This window comes from Podarcis liolepis (genome assembly GCF_965112155.1).
Source record: "Podarcis liolepis genome assembly, chromosome: 2".
Classification (NCBI taxonomy): domain Eukaryota; kingdom Metazoa; phylum Chordata; class Lepidosauria; order Squamata; family Lacertidae; genus Podarcis; species Podarcis liolepis.
The window spans coordinates 96,920,013-96,944,588 of NC_139555.1; the positions used below are offsets into that span (position 1 = coordinate 96,920,013).

General features: G+C 44.0%; 1 protein-coding gene across 1 annotated transcript in view; it reads right to left on the reverse strand.

The window, feature by feature from the left end:
* Nucleotides 1-24,576, reverse strand: part of LOC310701526 (uncharacterized protein) — a 54,716-nt gene that overhangs the window by 29,228 nt on the left and 912 nt on the right. Inside the window, exons 2-7 of the mRNA XM_083492542.1 lie at nt 22,447-22,606; nt 19,932-20,023; nt 16,076-16,308; nt 8,876-9,112; nt 7,092-7,169; nt 5,123-5,336 (exon numbers count right to left, since the gene is read on the reverse strand). Of these exons, the coding sequence (XP_083348668.1) occupies nt 5,123-5,336; nt 7,092-7,169; nt 8,876-9,112; nt 16,076-16,308; nt 19,932-20,023; nt 22,447-22,606 (1,014 nt within the window). The remainder of the gene's footprint in view (nt 1-5,122; nt 5,337-7,091; nt 7,170-8,875; nt 9,113-16,075; nt 16,309-19,931; nt 20,024-22,446; nt 22,607-24,576) is intronic.

Here is a 24,576-nt window from a genome sequence, read left to right on the forward strand (position 1 = left end):
ATGGACACTGCGATTCCAGAAGGAGACTCACAGCTTTCAGGTTCTGTGTTCGAGGGAAGAGGTTTGGGGAATGCCATTCAGATTGTCCATTTGCACTTATTTCAATTTATTAGAAACAAGGTTGGAGGCCTGAACTTCCGTTATGTCTTGAAAACTGCAATGTGGGAAGTGACCTTTACTTTTTCTTAGGGTACTTTTGCAACGTAGTTGGACAAGGGTCAGATTAATTGGCCCACCCTTCAGCCAGGAATTACATTTGGCAGTTGCTGCTCTCTGCTCATGCTATGCAGGCTCAGTCTGGAAAATGCCTTTCGCATGATTGGGGATGGTGAAATCTGACGATTTCAGCCTCCCTCTATTTCTGCACTGCAAAATTCAGAGAAGTGTGAATGTCAAAGAATGGCTGTGTTTCGGTTTGTGCATTTTGTAGGTCCATATTTACATGTGAACTGAATCTCCCCTGTCCCTCACACACCCCTTTTCTGACAGTAAACAAAGAAGACAGCTACTTCCCCAAGGTATTTGCTTTATTTCACTTCCCAACTTCCAGGTACGTGTAAATGCACCTAACAACTATGAATATGTTTGGGTACTGTTGCTGCCAAACACAGACCCCACCATGATTTATTGAGGTAATGTTGTATTGGGGCAATAACTGCTTGCTGAATCCACAGTCAATCCTGGCTGAGCTACTTACTCACCTGTCAGTAATGCTCAAACCCTTCTCTTTATCATCTACGATTGACCCCTGTGAAAAATGGGCCCCACAAGGTAGTTGCAAGAACGAAATTAGGTAAGGATTTTAAAAGTGCATCTCAAAAGTGCCCTATAGTTGATCATAATTTTGCTGGTTGCATATTGTGCCCATTCTAGGGTCAGCCAGCTAAGTCGGGCTCTGAGATCATTAAACTGGCTCATTCTTATCAAACTGTAACAAGCAGATAGCTGCTCCAGGATTTTAAAAGAAGAGATTGGGAAGCCCGGGTTTCCTGGCTTCCTGATCGACACAGGCCTGGGCAGTTGATCCAATGGCCAACTACAACACATTTCAACATTGAGCTAGTTAAACTAAAGCAGGGCTTATAAGGGTGAAATGCTCAGATTTTGCTAATAATAATAATAATAATAATAATAATAATATTTCTTCACATATTCCTACATGAAACAAATCTCTACAGAGAGTTAGAAAAAAGAAAAGAGTGGGGATGAATGGGAAAGAGAAAGAGAAAGAAAACACAGGTACAGAGCAATAGTATTGAAAGTGTAACTGATTAAATAAATAAAATGTAAACATAATTATAATGTAACAACAACCACACCCTCAAAGCTAAATTGAATATTGTATTGAAACATCTTGTATAGGACCATTTTCCAATACATTTATCATTATCTTGGCCTCTAGATTAAGGTGGAAAAAACTGTCAGTTTTGGTTTCACTCAGTTTCTCATTTTGCCCCTTCAATTCTCCACATTTCCACATCTGTTTGTGAATACATATACTTTTCCCCTCAAGGAAATCCATAACTGCTTTAGAGTATGTTTCTCCTAATATATGCATTTTTGTATGCAGCTTTGCCTAATATACATCTTTTTGAAAAGCAAATTCCCTACTGCTATAATGCATGTTTGTCGTTTTTACTAGATGCACATTTTTATCCGCACTTTACCCTAATATAAGCATTATTTGGCTGCAGATTTGCTCTGCAGAATTTGGAGAAGTGCACTTTTTGAAGGATCTTCGTAATATTATATTACATGTTTCCCAAAGCCAATCTACCCCACAAGGCAGAGAGAGAAGGTAGGGACCACACTGGAATGGGAAAACAAGCCTTTTTGCCTTGTTATAGGGAAGAATAACCATCCTCTCTATGTCTTCTCTGAAGTAAGCCTTGTTCTAGGGAAGAATAACCATCCTCTCTATGTCTTCTCTGAAGTAAGCCCTGCTGAATTGAATGGGGCTGACTCCCAAGTAAGTCTGAATCAGATTGCTGTCCTAAATCCTTATTCACTTGTATTGATTTCATCTGAAGACATTTACGTATTTGAAACCAAACTTAAACCAAGTTCAACTGCTGGTCCATCTGGCCCAATCCTTTCCAACTCTGTTTGGCAGCAGCTCTCTAGGTCAGGCTTCCTCAACCTCGGCCCTCCAGATGTTTTGGACTACAATTCCCATCATCCCTGACCACTGGTCCTGTTAGCTAGGGATCATGGGAGTTGTAGGCCAAAACATCTGGAGGGCCGCAGGTTGAGGATGCCTGATTTAACTGGAGGAGTCAAGGACTAACCCTGGGATAGCTATCAAGCAATGCTCTTTCACTAGCTATGGGAGCAAAGGAGCTCAGGTTCATCAAGGTCTTCTTGCAGAGTTTTCCTTGCAAAGGAGCTCAAGTCTTGCACAAATGTCTGCCTTCACCCAACAGTGCAGCTTCTCAGGTGCTCATTTTCATGAGCAAGCAAATGATTGGGGAGATGGCTTTAATGGCATTGCTTTTAAAGCCTGAATGAAGATGGTGTTGACTGGGCTAGGGGTGTGGGAAGAGAGGCAAGGTCAGACTGAATTTCAAAGCCAGAGGCTCTCTCTTACTATCAGGTGTCCTCTCAGTATGAGAGAGATGGCAGGTCTGGATCCCATGGAAGCAACCTGATTTATTAATGCCCCCATAGTGGAGCTGAGCCAGCATTTCTGATCCGGCAACCATTTTACCGTGTGCGATGCGCCCGTAACAATTTGCACATGAAGGTAATAAAGAGCCCTGGACGACGTTTGATCAGAACTGGCCCTAATTTGTTGTGGCTATGCAGCGGATGTGTTCTCTGGTAGCATAAAGAGCAGGGAGAGCAATAGCTGCTGTTTGGCTCCACTTTGTTAGGGAAAAATCTTAAATGCCACAGCTGACACATGATTTATTGTATGGAACACCTTCTTTTGCTGGCTGATTGATGTGTATTATATAGAACCGGTTAACAAAAGATTGCTCTCCTCTGTTCCCGTCAGTCATGCCTCATTGTATGTTATTTTTCCTTCAAGTACCCCAATGAAGAATTCTATATAGGGTAATTTGCTTTCCTGGTTGAATCATCTCTGCTAGGCAACAAGGATCCGGCTAAGCTAAGTTAGTCCTTGTTTACCAACAAAGAGTTGAGGCAGTAGCTTTAAAGAACTTGCTTTATTGTTCAAAACAATCCCCTTGGACGGAATATCTCTTAAGCCGCAGGTCATACACACCCGCCCAAATGTAGGGATTCACCCGCCACCCCCAGTCTCTCGCCTGCAAGGTGAGTGCCATCACTTTATGTAGCCTTAGAGAAACCTGACTGTTTGCAGCAGGACAGAAAATCTTTGGGATAAAAACCTGTAACTGAGGGTATGAGAAAGCCAAAAAAAATAGCCCAATGAGGACTGAACAATCTCAGTGGCCACAATATATCGACTAGCTGTTGGAGAGAGCAAAAGGAAGTTGGGGAAACGGAATGGATTCGACTGGAGTGGCTGGCACGCTGACCGGCAACCCTCTGCGCTGCAACATTTTGTTGCAGTGTCCCGCTTGTGAACATCCCACCTCTGACCTTTCCATTGCTGTTCTAAGAAGAAACATATGCAACGCCTTTGTACAAGAGCCATGCTTGAGAACTGAAATATGTAAATTTGCCAAATGACACCGGGAAAGCTCGAGGCGGCAGACGGCAAGAGCAGAATCGTTGCATCCCGGACTAAGGATGTTACTGGCAATTGCTGGTCTGTGCTGACAAATGTTCTAGCCAAAGACAATGAGAGGTTTGTCAAGGCGAGCAATGCCTGCTGGGCTGCCTTTGCCTTGCTGGGTTGCACAAGGTCCATACAATCGCATTTACAGGAACCAGCGCTGACGGCAAATGTTGATGTCCAGGTACACGCTAAAAAGTCAGAGTTGTGTAAAAGATGCTGCGTTGGATTTGGGTCAGTGACTTTTGGCACTCGCTGTTTCATATGCTATTCTCCCTCGCAGGGCTGTTTTGAGAACAAAATAGTGGGGAGCAATGTATGCTAGCCAGAGCTCCTTTGAGAAAGAATAGAGTAGAAAAGTAAAATTTAAATAAAGTGCATAATTGTTCTGAATGGTGTCCAGAACATTGGGGGCATAGAAGATTATACTGTCAGAGGAATGCTCTATCTAGCTCAGTTTAATTATCACTGACTGGCAGCAGTTGTCCAGGGCTTCAGGCACAGATCTCTGTCTGGAGATGCCTAGTGTGCAACTGGGTAAATTTAGACTCTGGATTTAATTGTCTTCTGCTCCTGCTCTTTGGGTGGCCCTTCAGTTGTGAAACACACAGCATTTCCTTCCTCCTACCATGCTTTACAACTACTTCTAGATGTCCAGATACATTAGAACAAGGTTTCCCAAACTTGGGTCTCCAGCTGTTTTTTGGACTACAAATCCCATCATCCCTAGCTAGCAGGACCAGTGGTCAGGAGTGATGGGAATTGTAGTCCCAAAACAGCTGGAGACCCAAGTTTGGGAAACCCTGTGTTAGAACAACTACAGCAACAAAAGACAAGCCTGTTCGTTTGTTTTTTAAAAAATTACTCTGAACATGTGTTGTTTCACGTTTTAAGCTTGCTTCAATCATAGCACTGTAAAGAGTTTTGTTTCTACTGTCCTGGTGCTAAGAACGTACTTGCTTGGAATAGGCACTATTCCAAGGAAAGGATGATCCATATTTTTAACAGGAAAAAATATATTAAAGTGAGCCTATATACCCAATTACATAGCTGGGCCCCTGCTTTTTATTAAATTTGTGCACTGCCCTTCACCCGCAGATTCCAGGAGGGTTTGCAAGATAAAATTACAGTATAAACAAACCAATAATTCCCCCTCCCACAACACATTTAAAAGGCCATTGGATGTCAATCAGCCAAAGGCCTGGGTGAAGAGGAATGTTTTCACCTGGGGCCTAAAGGTATATAATGAAGGCACCAGCCAAACCTGCTGTTTCTGGGTGCTATTGGCTAGGGACCATAGGATAGGGACCTTGCCCCCAACCCAGCCCTAGCTGCACCACTGGAGACGCCAAGGACTGAGCCTGGAACTTCAGCACAAAAAGAAGATATTCTCCTGTTGCTATCTGTGTTTCATACCTTTGAGCCTCAGCTCACATGCTACTGCTTCTGCTTTGGCAAGCACCAGGTCCGCCACAGCTACTTTCGCCCCTGCTTCCCCCAGCGCATGGCAAAAGGCTCGGCCGATCCCCTGGCCTCCTCCGGTGACATAGGCGACTTTGCCGTCCAGCTGCAGGCGGTCGAGGATGTGGCGGCCACGGTGGCCCCAAAACACGTCGTCTTTCACAACACCCTTTTGTAACCAAAACAGAGGAGTTCGCTGAGGCACGAAGGAAGCAAGCGTGACATGTAAAGATGAGCCGACACACTCTCACTTTCAAGAGCTTGCGATCAGGAAGCTCGGCAAGCCTTTCACCGTTAATGAGTGTATACATAGTGCCCCCATATGGATAAGACGTGGATTTCTAGCATGGACATTTTTCCATGCTTAGAAAGAATTGCATTTGCTGCTGCAAGCTTTAGGAAGGATTCCGCCAGTCCAACCCCCAGGAAGTGTAATTAGAATTAGCTCAACAATTGCAATGGATAATCAACATTTGAATGAGGAGCAGGACTGTGCCTTTCTCCCAAACTTTATGCACTTGCTCAAGCTTTTTTTTCTTTACAAAGTTGTTATTGCACTTCACCGGATCTTAACCTATTACAGGAATTGCAAGATTGGATTCCAAATATCATTGAATTTATCCATGGCAGGTCTGTGTTTATGTGCAAGTTGTTCATATGTTGCAAATTTGTGTAAGTCCTCAATCCAATCGTAGAAGGGAGCCACATTTTTACTTTTCCAATTCATCAGTATCAGTCTTTTTGCCGTGGTGAGGGCACAGAGAGTCCAGTCATATTGTCCTTTTGTAAGGTTCCATGTGCTGGGCATATAATTCAAAAGGATATTTTGCTCTGTAAGTGCAAGGTTGTTCTGTACAGTTCTGTTGATAGTTTCCATCAGTGCTTTTTTCCCCTGGGGGGACTCAGGGGGACGCATACCCCTAACCATTTTGTGAATCTTTGTATTTTGTCCATTTACTGTATTTATTTTCCCCGACTTGAACTATAAAATGGTGATTTTCTTGAGTCAAAATGAGAGTACCCCTAAACATTTTTTAAGGGGGGGAAAGCACTGGTTTCCGTTACCTTCTGCCCAGAATCTTTCAATATATGCCCTCACTCAGACTTGTGAATAGAGCACACACACAACTTGTATGCATCGGTTGACAACATTTTTGACGCAGTGGGCACATTTCGAGTTTTGAGAAAGTGCCTTGAACGCCAGTCCCAGAATCATAGAATTGTAGAGTTAGAAGGGACCTTGAGGGAAAGCTAGTTGAACCCCCTGCAATAGAGGAATCTCAACATACGGTTGGTTCCTCCCCTCCAACCAATCTGAAAACATGCCAGACCTGGCTTGGCTTTGCAAATATGCAGGAGCTCACTGTTGCGCAGGAGCTCACTGTTGCAACCACAGAGGTGTGCCAAAACAGCTGCAACTTCACTACTGCCCTTCCCCAGTTCTAACTAGCTGCAGCAATGCCGCTGTTAGGTGCAGACTCCTTAGTGTTACCCCATCACATGTATGACTACTTCTCAAGATAATATGGCGCTATCGTGATTAGTGGCCAGTGGCCACTGGGTACTCAGGACTGTGTGGCTCAGGATTGCTGGTTAGGAAGTTTGACTTTATTTCCTTAGGGTAGATTCATGTTTTGTTTTATTTGTTTATTTTTTAAAAAATATTTATATGCCACTATATCACAACACTATCAAAATTCTTTTAGGATTATAGACATATATAATAAAAAATACAAATTAAAAATCAGAGGCCATCAACTGGGGGAGCAAAGTTCTGTCTGGGAGGGATGCAAATATGTGAGGCCAACCTTACTGGCAAGTCAATGGCGTGAGGGGAGAAACTGGCCAGATGTTTTTTTTGTTTCTTTCTTTCAAGTTTGAAATGCACACAAATTCCTTTAGAGAGAGAGGGGCAAATACATACTCCTAGGTTAGTCTCCTCATCGGCACATATCCGACTCCTTTGGAGAAGAATCAAGCCACCTTCCACAGGGAGGACCACCTTGATAAATGAAAACACACTTCATGAAACATTTCAGATAAAACCTCACCAATTCACTTTGACCCCAGTCATGGCAACTATTTCAGAGAGGAGTGTCAAAAACATTCGCAATGCCCCTTCCTCTCCCAGTAACAGGGGTCCTTCCCTCCCGCCGTGGTCTCAGGAAACACTTGTTACTTCATCAAACCACCTTTAGATACAGCAACGTCAGTTTTGAAAGGGATCAGTGGAAGGTTTTCTTCTATCTTGGTGGCGGAAACTAGTGTGTTTGCTGCTGGCCTGAACTGGGTCTGTGGTCTTGGAATACAGGACTTCACAATTTCCTGGCTTCTGACAGCTTGAAGAGGAAACATAGAGGTGAGTGGGGGGAAGAAGCCAGTATGGGCCTGGAGACCTAGGAGTAAGCAGGGCTCTCCTAAAGCTGTGCATGTTTGAGTTTACCTGAAGTGTCTGGAGTCTAAGGCAGGCAGTCCTGCTGGGCAACAGCACACCTGTGTCTGCTCTTGACTTGAGACAGAGAGCACCCTTCCTTCCCTATCTTCCTTCCTTCCCTATTTCACACCTGTGAACAGTGTGGAAAGATGCCCAGTGACAGCATGAGGGACATTCCCTCAGTGATGAGCGAGGAATTCGCTCGATTTCTTTGCCAGACTTACCCTTTCTCTCAAATTCGTCTTTTGCCCAGAAGCACCAGCATTAGACCCTGTCTGTGTCAGACTCAAGGAAAAACCCTGGGACCCACCAGAAACCCAATACAATTTCACAGGCCTATAACTATCTGATATGTAGGAAAGCCAGATTGACAGCTTCATCTCATTAGTGCCACACTAAGAAACTTACAGTGAAAAGCTACGGTGATAACTTTTATCTGATTTCATCTAGTCTCCCCCTGCCCAATGAGGCAGGCATCTCAGCTATCTTGAAACTTGTGGATCCGGCAGAGAGAGAAAATAAGCAGCTCTTAATGTATTTATTATTTAGTTTTACAGTGAATCCCACCAGAGGTTTCCACTCTTTTTTTACACACACAGAGAGAGAGAGAGGGGGGGGAGAGGGAGGGAGAGGGAGAGGGAGTCTTATACAGAGGCACCTTGGGTTATGAACTCAATTCATTCCAGAGGACCGTTCTTAACCTGAAACTGTTCTTAACCTGAGGTACCACTTTAGCTAATGGGGCCTCCCGCTGCCGCTGTGCAATTTCTGTTCTCATCCTGAGGTAAAGTTCTTAACCCGAGGTACTGCTTCCGGGTTAGTGGAGTTTGTAACCCGAAGTGTCTGTAACCCAAGGTGTTTGTAATCCGAGATTCCATTGTAACAGCAAAAGAGAGCAGCAGGCACACTTTGAATAAGCACTAAAAGTACCAAACATACTTTTAAAACTAGAGCACATATACCAAATCAAAAGGCCCGGGCAAATAAATTTGTTTTTACCTGGCACCAAGGCACCAGGCAGAGTGTTTCAGAGTCAGGGGTGGGGGGAGAGAGACAAACAAAGAAGGCTCAGTCCTCAGTCACCACCCACCTCACCTTAATGTGATTATAATGTATTCCTATTAGCGAGGGAAGCTTATATAAAGATAATCAGTATGTTTATGTCAAATGGAAGGGAGCAAGCAGAAGCGCCTAAACAAACATAGCACTTCCACCCCGAAACATGCAGAAAGCTATTATAATATTGATGTCACCCTTAATTGTATCACACTAACCTGCTCCGTGTGAGGATCTGAATTAATTACTTGATTCAGTTTTTTGACACCTAATACATTTTCATCTGCCGTATTCTCCAGGTAGGCCGCTCCTTTCATGAGGGCGTTCTCTATGCAGAGCGTCCCATCCATCCTCAGCAAATGGTTCTCCATGACAAAGTGATAGTACTCTGCAGGGTTCCTTTGATCGGCATCAATAAAGACTATATCAAAATCTTTCCCCACGGCTGCTAACTCCTGGAATCAAAAATATTATAACCATGTCAAAGGAAACATCATAGCTATGTGTTATTTGGCCCCGAGGCCAAAACAAGTCAGGTGTCCTTGCTTTTAAACAAGCAAATGTCTTGCCTGCTTGCTTTTAAAAAAATACATAATAAAATCCAGCTGCCGGATAGTTCTGGTCAGGTCTAGACATGTTCTTACAACTCTCACTTTGTGGCTCAACATGACCTGAGCTAGCATTTCTAAGCTTTGCAAACTTAATACACAGTGGGCTTCACCCTGCACTGCTAGTTGACAATGGCTGGCAGTGGCTGGTGCAAAGACAAGAACGGCGCTCAAGCTGGTATTGCAGAGACACCTAAGGAAAAGAGACCTGCCGTGCTTTGAGTATTCAAATGGGAATCTGGACATCGCCCAACAGCCCAATCAGACACTTTCAAACATGGCTATCTGGTTTCCTTTAAAACGAACAGACAAAGGATGGATTCTAAGGGAAGGCACTTCAAACCCACTGGCACACAATCCAAATAACTTTTCCGTACTAGTCGCCGGCCATGACAAATCTGAATAAAAAAACAAATACACATAAAGGGATGCCGTGCCGCAAATAATAGTCTCTATTTAGATCTCTGCATCTCCCTTACAGTTCAATAATGCTGTATTGTCCAGGGTCTTCTTTCTGATCTTTTTGGCTGCCAGAGGAAAAAAGGGTGACTTTATGAGTCAATGAAGCGTTTACATCGCTAAGAAGCCACAGGACCTTCTCTGCTGTGGGGAGAGACATCTTTCCTGTACAGATGGCAGGGTGAGAAATCACCTCCTGGGTCCAATGTATAGCGGGCAGTATAGTAAATAGGGCAAGAGGCCCACATATAGAGAGTCTGTCTTCATACGGCGCTGGTACACCTTGGTGATTTCCAGTGATGCACCTTGTTCTTGACCTAAATGAGGTTGTAATTCTTCTACACTGTAGAATATATAGGATATGGCCCAGGTAGCCAAGAAAGTGCACTACAGATGTTGTTGAGCTATAGGTCCAATCAGCTATGGCCAATACTCAGGGATGATGCGAGTTGCACCTCATTGGCTACCCCAGGGGCACCTAATATACCTGGGGGCGGAAGCACACGGCCCTTTTAAAAACACCGTTGGAATATTTCACTGCATGTGGACATCTACTCTTGTTGCTTCTGGATGCTATTCTATTGAGTACAGTTTATATTCACTGGCAAAGCTAAATCTCGGGGGAAGCTAGAGAGGGAATGCAATTTCTAGTAATAACAGCTCACAACAGTGAATACTATCCACTTATCCCCACAATTTCCAGCTATTTTGGACTCCTTTCTGAATTAACCTTTCATATCAAAAGGAGCAATTCTGCACACTAGAGACTCCGACACAATTTCATGCATAATTTATTCACTCAGCTCAACATTAAACGTGGAGTCCTTGACTTTGTCAAGGTGGATTCTGTTGGCAGACTTCACAAGCAGCCAAACAGGGGGAAATGAGATCTGCGCTTCAACCTCTTCACCTAGCCTGTCGAAGAAACGAGAGGAGGGGATGACAAAGGCAGCAAAGTCCCTCGCGCACGTCCACAGCGGCGCTGCAATTACCAGCAGCTTTTGCAAATGCGTCCTTATTACTTCCCGGTATTATCTGGTTAAGGCTTTCAAACGGAGCGATCTGAAACTGCGCCTCCATCAAAATAATAATAAGCCTGGAGGGCATGAGGGAAAAGTTCCAAACCCGCTAGATAAATAAATAAGATGTTACAACGGTGCCTTACACGATGGGAACCCTGTGGCATGGCACCAGGACGATAATGTATGGTTTCTGCCATAATCAACATGAGGGGTATCAAACACTCAAAACGTTGAGTGGTTGTTGTTGTTGTTGTTGTGTTTATTCTCATTATCCTTTTATTATGAGGCAATTGTCTCCCTTTATGGGCGAGGAATTAAGATACAAGGCAAAGGAAACGCAAGACCCCTGTGGCCACCACAGGATATCAAGAGTCTGGCTATATCAGCAGCTCCTTTAACATGGCCTGGGTGTCTTAAAGAGAAAGGAGAGCATTCACGGAAGGCCGTCGCATATGTTCTGCCCAGCATCCAAGCAAGCAGAGAAAGCCTGTACAGCAGGAGGCTACAGGATAATTTTGCTTGGCAGCTGTTCAGAACAGCATCTGCAAAGGGATTGGGGAACGTGCGAGAGTAGGTCCGCCCTGTGTGCACAACCATCTGCTAATTCCCTGCCTTGTGTACCCAAATCCCTACTGGGGCACCGAGGCAACCTGTGGGCTGCCCTATCCTTCAGTCTATGATCTGCGGCATGAATTAGAGCTTGCCTCCTTTGACCTTCTGCAAAGCATATCGGCACAGGAAATCTTTGGCTTTAGCTTATTGGCGCGTCCATGCGAGACAATGAAAAGCTCCACGTAGCCAAGTCTCATATAAGCTCAACAGGGGCTGGCCCAAAACATTTTGATGCCTAAGGCAGCAAAGGAGAAGACAGTGCCCTCTCCTATTCCAGGTACAGAAACCGACCAGACTGGCAGGTGAATCTTGCTTTAAGGCTGGCAATGGGGCAGCATCTTCCTAGCTCCCCGGGGGATGACACATCTCTTCCTTCTGCACCATGCCATCTTTTATACACAGCCAGTGTGGTGTAGTGGTTAGTGTCTCGGACTAGAACCTAGCAGACTAGGGTTCAAATCCCCACTCAGACTCCTTGGGCCAGTCACTGCCTCTCAACCTAGCCTACCTTTCAGGGTTGTCAACCTGAAGACTGGTGGTTCGAGCCCACACAGCGACGCCTGTGGGCAGGATTCCTGCATTGCAGGGGGTTGGACTAGATGTCCCTTGGGGTCCCTTCCAACTCGTCAATTCCATGATTCTATGAATCATTGGAGAAAAATGTGGGGGTAGAAGTGAAATAAATAAATACTAGTGGCTTTCTTTGAACACTACTTTCTTATTCCCCATTTAGTAAAGTCATCTTGCATAGGGTTGCCATGTGTCCTCTTTTTCCAGGATACGTCCTCTTTCTCAGGGGGGAAAAATCTACGACAAATTGCATTTATTTGTTTTGAATGGCCACCATGGCGTCCTCTTTTTTTGCTCTTGTTTCTAGAGTCTAGAAACAAACATGTTAGGCTACTCCACACTGCAGGGGCCTGATCTGGTCCTCCCAAGATCTCACCAATTTTGGCCAAAAGCATAGGCCCCAACTCCTAGGGGATGAGGTCCCTTTCTCTCTCCCCCCCATAAAATATTTGAGGGGACTGCTGCCCCAAGTTGATGGGCATTGCCATTCAAATGGTGTGTGAGGGCTACATCTTGTGATTGATTATGCAAGGCCTGGGCCTCCTCAATATTTTATTCAAATTGACACCCTTGAACAAAAGGGGGGGGAGTATAATAGACATAACATTGGGATGAGTGGAGCTCCGAAGCCCGACAGAGATGCAGATGGATCCCTCCCATCAGATAAATTATTTAATAAGTAGAGATAAGGCAGCCACCCTGATCTGCATGGAACAGCTGAGGAGGGGGGACTGTGCACCCCTCTCTCCCCCCTCTCTCTCTCCAGTTCTTGGCTGCCAAATACTGTGCTTAGTGCTGTGCTGACCCATAACTGCAAATGCTACTATTCCCACTTAATAAGCATTGAAAGCATGCCAAGTTATGTACCATCCTCTTATGCCATGCCTTTGTGCTTTCATAGGGTCCCTTCCACTTCAACCAAAGCTTTAGCTTGACAAATCTTAGTGCCAGGGTGTTGAGAGCCTTAGCAGAAGTGGTGAGATCTCCATATCAGCCTATGCGCCCAACACTATAAGCTTCTTCTATTTGATCAATTAATATCTTGCCCTTCCTCCTAAAGAAGCCCAGGGTAGCAAAAAAATAATAATTCTAAACATCTAAAAATAATTCTTTGTATTAACTTTTTAAAAAGCTATAAGCACCAAAAAACAAGCAGCAAGACAGCTGTGTGTTAATGATCCTAGAAAGAGATCTTGAACAAGCTGGCCAGAGCAGTCGCCTAAAATGGACAGGCCCATACAAGAGCTTACAGGTGCTTCTTATTTGGGGGGCTGAGCAACAGAAGGAGAGAGAAGGCTCCTGCTCTTGGTTCCAGTCCTAGTGTGGCCATGGTAGGCAGTTCTCTTGAAGGAGTCTTCTATTTAAAGTGTTGCCTAGCCCAAGTCCAGTTTAAAGGTAAAGAACTCTAAGAGGCCTTTTGCAGATGCCCCAAAACAGTTAGCACACCTCAGCCGGCTGAAGAGGCCACCTGTGTCACCTGTTCACAGACCTTCCCACTATGGCGAGGAAATCGCAGGAGCTATTTCTAAATTTGCACATCTATGCAAATAAATTAGCATATACACAAAATTTATGCAAACTGTACCAATATTTTTTTTTTTGCGATGGGTAAGTGTTTGCCCTGGAGTTGCCTCAGTTTTGCTTTAACGTCCCAGGCCTCATTTGCCTCTCTGTGATGAATTATTTTTCAGTCTTTTGGCTTTGTCATCTTAAACAACCCTCCCCTCCACACACACGCACACACAAACTGGCAAGGAACAAATCTGGCAAGCAGGCAGAACACATAAGGCACCTCCATATGGCACTTATTTGAGAAGATGGCTCTACACACTCTCTCTCTTCACTCTCTGAGAGCAACTCCATCCCTCATTCAGTATTGTAATCTTCTTGGCCCATCTAACCAGAGTGCTTACTGCAGCTCGTCTTCAGTCTGAAGAAGCCCTTTTCTCCCTTGAATGGGTGCACCTTCAGGCACCAGGAAACCTCTCTGCACTAGAGAGGATGTGCTTGCTCCAATGCATACAGATTAGTAAACCCTGTGTTTGTGGGAGTTTCAGTGCTTTAATGATCATGAATGAAAGCTAACCACAGATATGGGATAAACCAGAAAGGGGCAATAGGAGGACAGGGAATGTTGTCTCTAATGCTACAATCCGATCCAATGCACAGCTACTAACAAGGAGATCCTATGAACATTCTGCTGAATTTCTACACGAAGAGGGTTGCCACCTGAAAGGATGTGGCTGCAGCCTCTCCCCGCTGCCCAACCACATGAAAGGTGGTTCAGATCCCAGCAAGGTCCACTACCACAAGACCTTCAAAAGCTCAGATGTAATCAATGTCCAAGGTGGAACCAATCACAACAAGAGCTCAAAAGCGGGCAAGAATATTTTCAGTTGATCAGTGTGTGTGTGTGTGTGTGAGAGAGAGAGAGAGACAGAGAGAGAGAGAGAGAGAGAGAGAGAGAGAGAGAGAGAGAGAGATTCCTGAATGCAATACAGTGGTACCTGGGGTTAATTCGTTCCAGAGATCCGTTCTTAACCTGAAACTGTTCTTAACCTGAAGCACCACTTTAGCTAATGGGGCCTCCTGCTGCCGCCACGCCGCCGGAGCATGATTTCTGTTCTCATCCTGAAGCAAAGTTCTTAACCTGAAGCACTATTTCTGGGTTAGTGGAGTCTGTAACCTGAAGCGTATGTAACCTGAAGTGTATGTAACCTGAGGCACCACTGTATGTTTGGTGGACAATGACCACCATGGGTAAGACATGTGGTTAAATATGTATTCCTCTTTTGGCATTTCCCGGTCTCTCTCTCTTCCCACCCTCCATCTTTGGGAGCCTCTGTTCCCTCATTCTGGATGTTCAGGGCTGAGAGAAAAGCAGCAGTGCTAAATGTGCTACAAAGAGTTGTGACTCTTTCCAACTTAACCCCACTTTGGAGGTATTGAAAACGTGCTGCCTTCTGGCCGTGTTTGACAATCTAGATCACTTAGCCTTTCGCAAGGGCTGTTTACAGCACGCCATCGGAAAATCAACCGCAGCGCTCTCCTTTAAAGGTTCCATTTTCATGTCTTCGCTCCCATCCAGGGCCCTTCTTTAATCTTCACACTGCATGTACTCTGCTTGCCTCTAGATATTTTTATTCACAGTCAGTTACACTGAATGAGCACTAGAGAGCAACAGCAATTCAATTAATTTCACACTCTTTGCAGGGAGCCAAAAGGATTTTTAAAACCTTGCACCATTGCAGGTGATCTGTAACGTTCTCTCCCCACACCCCCACACCGCTAAGTGTATCTGCCAAAATCATTGTATTGAGGTGTACATATTTATTTCCTGTTAAGCACACAGCGACAAAAGAGTCCGAGAAACTTGCAACCGTTTAACTGAGAACCAAAGGGAAGGCAGCAGAAATAATGCAAAAGAAGGCTGCAGTGAGGAAGAGCAGGAAGAGCATGTAAGGAACTCAGTTAGCCCTAACTAAAGCCCAGCTGGGTAGTGAAATTTTGGGCCTTTTTCAAGCTGTATCGTTGACTGGGAGGCCTGATCTCTAGCAAGCCCACCAGAACAACTTTATATCCTCCTCCTGAACTCCTATATTTCTATATACGGTGGTACTCAAGAGTTCAGATTTAAGGCAAGCAGCATGGGGAAATCTGAGGACTGGAGGGAAAGCAAATAGCACCCTTTTCCTTTCGACTCTCAAACCTCCCTCCCTGTGTAGCACAGATAGGTGACCTTTACAACCACAAAATGTGCATCTTTCTGATCCTAATTCTACTCCAGGTTAGTATGAAGGTCAAGGTCTAGAAGGCCAATTTCCTCTTTCCTTCCCTGCATTTTATGTAAATCACCTGGAGGCTCATGAGCAAGATGATTAATACATACATTTCCCCCCTCCCCTGCACAGATAAGACCCTCAGTATTTTGCAGCAGTATTCTGCACCAGGCAAGTTGTTAATTGCAAGGGTGGGGTAATCTTATGAGCCTAGTCTAATTTGTATGACCTTCGTTCATGGAGTCAATCTTCGGTGGGTCTAATGAAGCAGCAAGGGAATTTAGAATACAGGTGTATGTGAAGTTTTGCAATAATTAACAGTGTTTGTCACTTAGATTCAACAAACAGTTCTTAAAGCAAAACCGTACCTCCAAGGAGTCCATTATTGGTCCTATTTGTGCCCTCATTTTGTTGCCATGAGCTGAGAAATCAAAGGCCTCCTGGCTGGATTCTCCAAACTGGGGCTGTATGGCACATATGGTCATGCTGCTATCTTCTGGCACCAGTTCAGCCATAGCCAAAATGGATGGGACTTTTAGCCTTCCTATTATCAAAATCGTTTTGGCTCCTGTCATACGCACCAGCATCCTGTGAAGTTGCCCTGGGCAGAAAGGAAAACAGGATGCAAATACATCACATTTCTACCATTTTGATTTCACATACACAAGTACCACTGGCAATGTCCAAAGCATGAGACTTTTCTATTTATACAAACTGACTAGAAGCTGCCGGGGGGGGGGGGGGAGCTGTGATTCTTAGATTGGCAATTTCCATGAAAACAAAACACTCTTCTAGCCCTTGCAGTGGAGGTCTTGGGGAATATTGTGGGATGTGTGCTTAGTATCTGAAAAAGGCTTTAAAATGGTTCAGGTCTGTGTAGGGCTTTCACAGATATTGCTTTGCAGTGAGCAACTTGTGACCTCTGTTGTAAATTTCTAATATCGGATTGTTTTGTTATGTTACATTTTGTCGTTGTGCTTCCGCAGCTTATAGAGACCCCAACATAAGTTATAAATTATGGTTCCCAGGGAGTTTTTTGTGGGGGAGAAGCCATGTCTGTTAAACATGGTATTCCTGTCGAATACCATGTTAAACATGGTATTCCTGGTATTCCCCAGTGTAGCTGGGGCCAGAGTTTCACTCAAGACGTACTCAAATGGCAAGCGAAGGTACAAGAACATTTCAGAATTGGGACTATAACCACAAAGTGACAGCATCAACATGGAGCTTCAGGAAGTAACAGGCAATCATTTAAAATGTTAAAAGCCTTTTTGATAAATGCCAGCTAGCATTGTTCTAAAGCAGGACCTGAACTGCTAAATATTTGAATATTAGCCCCTGTGAAAAAGGCTTCAAGATGTTTCACATATCATGTTTCTGGGACATGTTAAGTCGGTGGGGGGTTTGAGAATCACGGGATTACCTTGCATTTGCTCTTAAAGTCATTATCCCCAGACAGCAACATCATTTAAGAGATTTATCATCGCTGCTGCCCTTTGAACAATGTATTCCTGCTATACGTTTCCAGGGCACTTTGTTTCGATGATGTATTACTCAAAAGATGGCAACATCTGGGATGCACGAACCTGGCGATTTAGTGTAATAACTTCACAGAGGAGCAAAGGCACTGAGTGTTGAAATAATCTGAAATGGACCAGTATTCATCCCTGACAAATCATCCTCTATAAAAACACCCAGATTTTTGCAGGAATAAAAATTTGACTCCTCCTTCATTAATTTAATATCCTTACTGCCAGCAAAATAAGTAAAGATGGCTTGAGGGGGAAAGGCTGTTCACTCATATCAAATGCTTGGACTGTGCATTCTTCAGGAACGGAATAGGTTGCTACTGGTGTGATGGCAACAATGGGTTGGATCCAATGTTAATCCTACTCAGAGTAGACACATTAAAATTAATGGACACGAGTAACCTAGGCCCATTAAAACTTTGTTGTATACAACCCTATATCTCCACATCTTTATCTCCCATTTGCATGATTTTGAATTTATACATGGAAGCTTGTTGAAGCTTGTCTTCAGCCTGCGGGTATGCACACCTATTATGTTTTATCTCTTTGTGGGGTACAAAAAAATTAGAGTACCTATGAACTGTAATAGATTGCAAGCCCTCCTCTGAGACTGCACACTTATAATTTTCAGCGTGTTGATGCAAATCATGGAAATATCTGTGGAAAAGTACCGGTACCTCTTTTCTAAAATGGAAGTATGACTGCTACTACGTAGAATGTGCAACCATTACAGGTTGTAGGATCTGTGGCAGAGCTACCTGCTCCGGCACTGGGAGCGGCGTACTTCCAGGGGCGTGGCTGGCGTGCGTCCCAGAGGGTGTGGCGCGCCGCCCACGGGGGTGTGGCACGTGTCAGGCATGAGCGTGGCAAGCGGTGTGCATCCCGGGGCATGAGCGGCGAGCATCCCGAGGGCGGGGGCGGCTGTGATGTCACCCCCCGTGATGGCACCAGGGGCAGACTGTTCCCCCCACCCCCACCTTCGTCTGCCAGTGTGTAGGATTGCCTCCTTTTGTGGCAAGGATAGGAAGGGAGGAGAAAGAGAACTGTGGACTCAATTGTACAAAAACTGTGGTTTCTGCTGTGTATGATCCATACAGCTGACCGCCTTCAAAACTGCTGTTTAGATGTTGCCATAAGCAGTACCCAGAATGCTCAGTTGGCAAGCGTGCTTTTCACCAGCTTTAGTACACCATTTTTACGCTTTTTTTAATAGAAACAAGTTAGTACAAGTAAGTCATGATTTGGTGACATCCACTAGACACTTTAGTAACACACTTTAGGCAGGGTGTGGCTTTCAATGGGACTACAGCTGCCAGGTGGCTAACTGTGCAAACCAAATGCTTCTTTTACATGCGCTGGCTTCTAGTTGGTTTCTGGACCCAATTCAAAGTACAGTGGTACCTTGGGTTAAAAATGCTTCGGGTTACAAACGCTTCGGGTTATAAACTCCACTAACCCAGAAGTAGTATTTCGGGTTACAAACTTTGCCCCAGGATGAGAATGGAAATTGCACGCCAGTGGCGCGCCAGCAGTGGGAGGCCCCATTAGTGAAAGAGCGCCTCAGGTTAAGAACAGTTTCAGGCTAAGAACGGACCTCCGGAATGAATTAAGTTCGTAACCCAAGGTACCACTGTACTGGTTTTCACAAAAAGTTTCAGACTAAAACTCCCATCACCCCCAGCCAGCATGGGTGGATGGGAATTATAGTCCCAAAAATCTGGAGGGCATCAAGTTGGAGAAGGTTGTCATAAGTGGTCTAGGTCTGGGATACACTAAGGACCATTTTCTTCCAAGTGGACCTTCCCACACATTGAGATCTTTCTTAAATTCCCTGCTCCATTTATCCCATTTTTTATGAAGAGGGTAGGGCTTTCTCTATTGTGCTTTATTGATTCTGTTGTGTGTGCTTGATGTTGGTGCTGTGTTTATTTGTTTTAGTTTTTATTGTGTATTATAATGTGAAATGTTTTTTTCCAATATTAGCCAGCTAACTTATAGAATCCATAAAATGGAAAGGCAGGATATCAGTATTTTAACAAATGAATGAATGAATCAGGCAGGCAGGCAGGCAGGCAGTCAACATTCACAACATTCACTAGATGATGAAGAAGAAGAGTTTGGATTTGATATCCCTCCTTTCACTCCCTTTAAAGGAGTCTCAAAGCGGCTAACATTCTCCGTTCCCTTCCTCCCCCACAACAAACACTCTGTGAGGTGAGTGGGGCTGAGAGACTTCAAAGAAGTGTGACTGGCCCAAGGTCACCCAGCAGCTGCATGTGGAGGAGCGGAGATGCGAACCCGGTTCCCCAGATTACGAGACTACCGCTCTTAACCACTACACCACACTGGCTCTCTAGATGTCTGCAACATTCCACAAGAAATAGTTGTTGCAGCCTATACACTACATGATATTGTAATAAATACAAACTACCCTGGCATAAAGCTAGTCTACTCTTGGGTATAAATAAATAGTGCAAAATTATAAAACATGTGATCACATATCTATGCTTGCAGGTATGCATCTCATGGTTCCTTGGTTCTACCCAGGATTTGGAAATCCATATATGCTTTGTGAGGAAACATATAGGATTAGATGAAGCCTTTGTTGAGGTATGCCAAATTTTACCTGCATGCAAAGCCTAAACTCCATCATCAATGTGCAAAACATAGTTATTTCATAATGCAAAAGACTCACCTTCTGCATAGTTTGAGAGCTGCTCTTCATTAGTCTTGACCTTCATTTCACTGAATTGGACATTCAAAAGGCAATCCTTGGATGATGTTGTCCTAATAAATGGAAAAAGAAGAAAAGGACCAACTCATTGGAAACAGATTTTTTTTGTACCCCTTTCTAAGAAATCCTTAGGCTATGACCCCAGTGTTTAAAAAAATCAATTTGCTACCTCAATATAGCTTGCTGAACACAAGCTTAGCTTGCTTTAGATAAATTTGTGAAGGACAGATCTCTTCATGGATACATCTGGTTTTCAGGTGCCAAGAGCAACTAATAGAACTGGTGTGAGGAACCTTTGAGTCTCCAGATGTTGCTGAACATCCATCATCCCTGGCCATTGGCTATGCTTGCAAGGGCTGGTGGGAGTTGTAGTTCAGCAACATCTGGAGGGCCAAAGACTTCCCACTCCTGTAATAGAAGATGGCCATGATCTTCAAGTCCTACTTCTAGGTGGCTTCTCAGAGCCACCTAGTTTGCTGTTGTTGAGCAATAATACGTTGTTGCATGGAACTCTGGCCTGATCCAGCAAGGCACTGCTTATATGACTATGGCCACCCATGTATAAGAATAGTCATTGTCCAGGCACAACAGACATCAGAATGATGAACCCCCAAAGAAACTGTAAGCTCTAGATCAGTGGTTTGTACATTTTGGTGGGATCACCCTGCTGAAGCAGAGCATTGAGGAACCATCTTGTGTAGTTGGTCGTTTTTGGCCACCTAATTGGCAATGCTTGACAATTTTACATGCATTTATTCCACACTGAGCTAGTGTGGTGTCATGGTTAGAGTGCCGGCCTGCATCCCTGACTAACCTAACTCACAGGGTTGTTTTGGGGAATAAATGAGGAGGGGAAGAACCACGTACACCACCTTGAGCACCTCAGAGAAAAAAGGCTGGGCATAAATGCAATCAATTAATCAATCAATGTAGATAATTAGTATCACTCTATGCAGCTGTTTTTTAAGGGGGTCGCAACATCAGCTGCAATGTTCGAATAGCCAAGCATTCCTCCTCCTTTCAAAGAAATGAGATCTCTCTCAGTGGAAGAAAGCAGAACCCCAGAAGGCTTAGGTATGAATACCTCCAGGCCAGCATTTGAAATAGACATCATCTGTTCCTGCTCTGCTCCCCACACAGTCTTCCATAATATAAGAAAAAATTCATAACCCATAACAGATATGCTCAGCTACTCCAAGACTGGAAGAGTAAGCCATTTTGGGTAACCTCTTTGCTGCCCCTCGCCAGTGCTTGAACAACTTTAATAAGATAATGTATAGCTATTATCACCAGCAAGCGTTAGTCAGACAACTACCGACTATTATTTCAGCAACAGAACCAACACTCAGTTTTCCTATAACCTACAGACTGGAACAGTTTACACATTGGTAGCTCCTAAGAAATGAACAAACTTTTTTCTCTTCCCCCATAGCAGAATATATGCTGATAAATGGGAACTACTTAGCAACCCAGGTATTATTGTTATAGCCGAGAAAGGAATAATGACAGTCCCAGTCAGGCTGCTGAATTAATGATACCTAAAATTAGCTTAATTAATTAGTTTAGTTACTAAAGCAATTTAGTTAGCAGATTAATTAATGCTCGCAGAGTAAGTTATTTGAAGACCCAAGCTCTGGTGCATCTAAAAGCACAATCTTAAAAGTGTCTAAGTGTTTAATGGAGTTTTATTCCCAAGATAAGGCTGAAATCCTAACCCCATGTCTCTGGGAGTAAGCCTAATTCAATAGGTTACAATTGCAACCTGTGTAATATTGTAGCCTAAAATAATTGAATAACTGGAGTGGGCCCACATCTACTGCGTATTTGTTTTGCATACTTTTTCAAAGACTGAAATAAGAGCCACGCTTCACCCATTAAACTTTCTGATCTCCATCTTTTCCTGATCTCCATTGCTTGGCTTGAGAGGCACGTGAGTAACAATTTTACTTGCATGTCTTATTATTTGCATCGTTATATGATACGAGTTGGTTTAAGTTTGTCATTATGAGCTCCCCTAAATAATTCTTGCTTGAGCTGAGGAATATAACTGCCCTCTCAATGCTGCAATTTGGCATGGGAGGGAAGCTGTAATATCCAAAATAGTTTCTTTTGTTCCTTCAGGCACAAACAGACATGTACACAAACACACCAGCATTTTACTAGGGGTAGGTCAGAAGTGTCACTCTCACCAAACTCTGATTCTTCTCTCGTTGCAAAACAATCCCAACAGAAACTATCAAGAAAACATTTTCTAACAATTAGATTCCATGAAGAGAAATCACCTAACCATCATGGGCCATTAAGAAATATTAATTTTTTTTCCAGATTTCCATCAAAACATTTGTGATAATCCCACTCATGGCAGTAAGAGAGCCAATACATAACAATAGACTGAACTATACATTCACAATGTAGAGAAGGTAGCACAAGATAATTTGACGCACTTCCTGTCACAGCCAGATGATAAATGTGTTACCTGTTAGAACTTGCCTCTCTTGTCAGGTAAAGGTCCAAGCCTCCTGCTGCATCAAGAGCTTTCTGCAGGTAACATCCTAGCTCTTCAGGAATTCCAGGGCGACCATGTGCTATCTCTCTCGCTTTCTTGAGGTTCTCAACTATAGATCCAATGGATAATTCTAAAACAAAAGACCGAAGGCAAGAGGTTTTGAAATGAAATTCTGTGAGACATCTCCATTGCTCAGGCACCTACGGGTGATGGTGATGAAGACGAAAAACTTGGTGTGATTTTTGAAGGAAAAAAATAGATTTGTAGAAAGGAGTTGGCAAAATAATATGGGTTTACCTATTGCAGATTGACATTTTCTAAGTTTCAGTTTAAAAAAGGAAAGAAGAACGGGGACAAAAGTGTTTCCTTTAAAATCAGTGATTTACATAATTTACCTACAAAAGCACAGCTAATTGCTAACCGTGCCTTGCTGCCCATGAATTATGGCCTTGGCATCTGTAGTTTTATAACCCAACTCCACCCTTATGGGTTATAACACCAAATGCAGGTCTCTAACATGGTGTGGGAATGATGACTGTCAAGCATCATGCTTGACTGCATAATAAGATCAGAAGTGAACATGGCATTGATATATTCAATATGGCATTCATAATGGATATTACACGTGCAGAAGTCAACAGGGCACCACATCCTAACACTAGGCAACAACGATGCCTTTCTTTATGCAAGCCCATAAAGATGAGCCACTGAGGCATCCCCAGACAACGTGTTCAAATGGGACCTTATCTAGACAAGAATTTATGCAAACATTTGTTAATATATCTATTAACAAGCCCTGAAAGCTCCATTATCAGGTGCATTCAGTTGTTTTGAGAGGGGAGATCATGTCTAGCTTGTTTCAGAAGACAGCTCTTTTGCAATAACTAGGAGCATCTTGGAAGTAGGAAGCTATTATTCAAACAAGAGTGACACAATCATGCAATAAACGTTAGCAATTCAGATTTCTGACAGTACATGGAATATAAAGCATGAATGTATAATATTCATACCCCAGAGTCAATGAAGACTTAACTGCAGGGTCCTTACCTTTAATACTAAAAGAAAACACCTTGGTTTTTTTGCAAAATATTTGGCATGTTGGGGAAAAAGTCATATTTCCCCAACATGAAATATTTCTTGCAAAAAACCCCAAGGTGCATTTATTTTTAGTATTAAAGGTAAAGGACCCCTGACAGTTAAGTCCAGTCGCGAATGACTCTGGGGTTGCGGCGCTCATCTCACTTTACTGGCCAAAGGAGCCGACGTTTCTCCGCAGACAATTTTTCTGGGTCATGTGGCCAGCATGACTATGCCGCTTCCGGCGAAACCAGAGCAGTGCATGGAAATGCCGTTTACCTTCCCACCGGAGTGGTACCTATTTACTGTTGTTAGCCGCTCTGAGCCCGGCTTCGGCTGGGGAGGGTGGGATATAAATAAATTATTATTATTATTATTATTATTATTATTATTATTATTATTATTATTTACTTGCACTGGTGGGATGCGGGTGGCGCTGTGGTGTAAACCACAGAGCCTAGGGCTTGCCGAGCGGAAGGTCGGTGGTTCAAATCCCTGTGACGGGGTGAGCTCCCGTTGTTCGGTCCCAGCTCCTGCCCACCTAGCAGTTCGAAAGCATGAAGTGCAAGTAGATAAATAGGTACCGCTCCGGCGGAAAGGTAAACGGCGTTTCCGTGCGCTGCTCTGGTTCGCCAGAAGCGGCTTAGTTATGCTGGCCACATGACCCGGAAGCTGTACGCCAGCTCCCTCGGCCAATAAAGCAAGATGAGCGCTGCAACCCCAGAGTCGTCCGCGACTGGATCTAATGGTCAGGGGTACCTTTACCTTTACTTGCACTGGTATGCTTTCGAACTGTTAGGTTGGCAGGAGCTGAGACAGAACAACAGGAGCTCACCCCATGGCAGGGATTTGAACCGCCAACCTTCTGATCAGCAAGCCCAAGAGGCTCAGTGGTTTACACCACAGCGCCACCAGCATCCCTATTAACAAGGTACTAAGGACCCAAATAGGCAAACGTGGGTCAGGTCAGCCTCATGCCCCCCTGCCCGCCCCCTGAAGGTCTCAGTAATACAAACTTGGGCT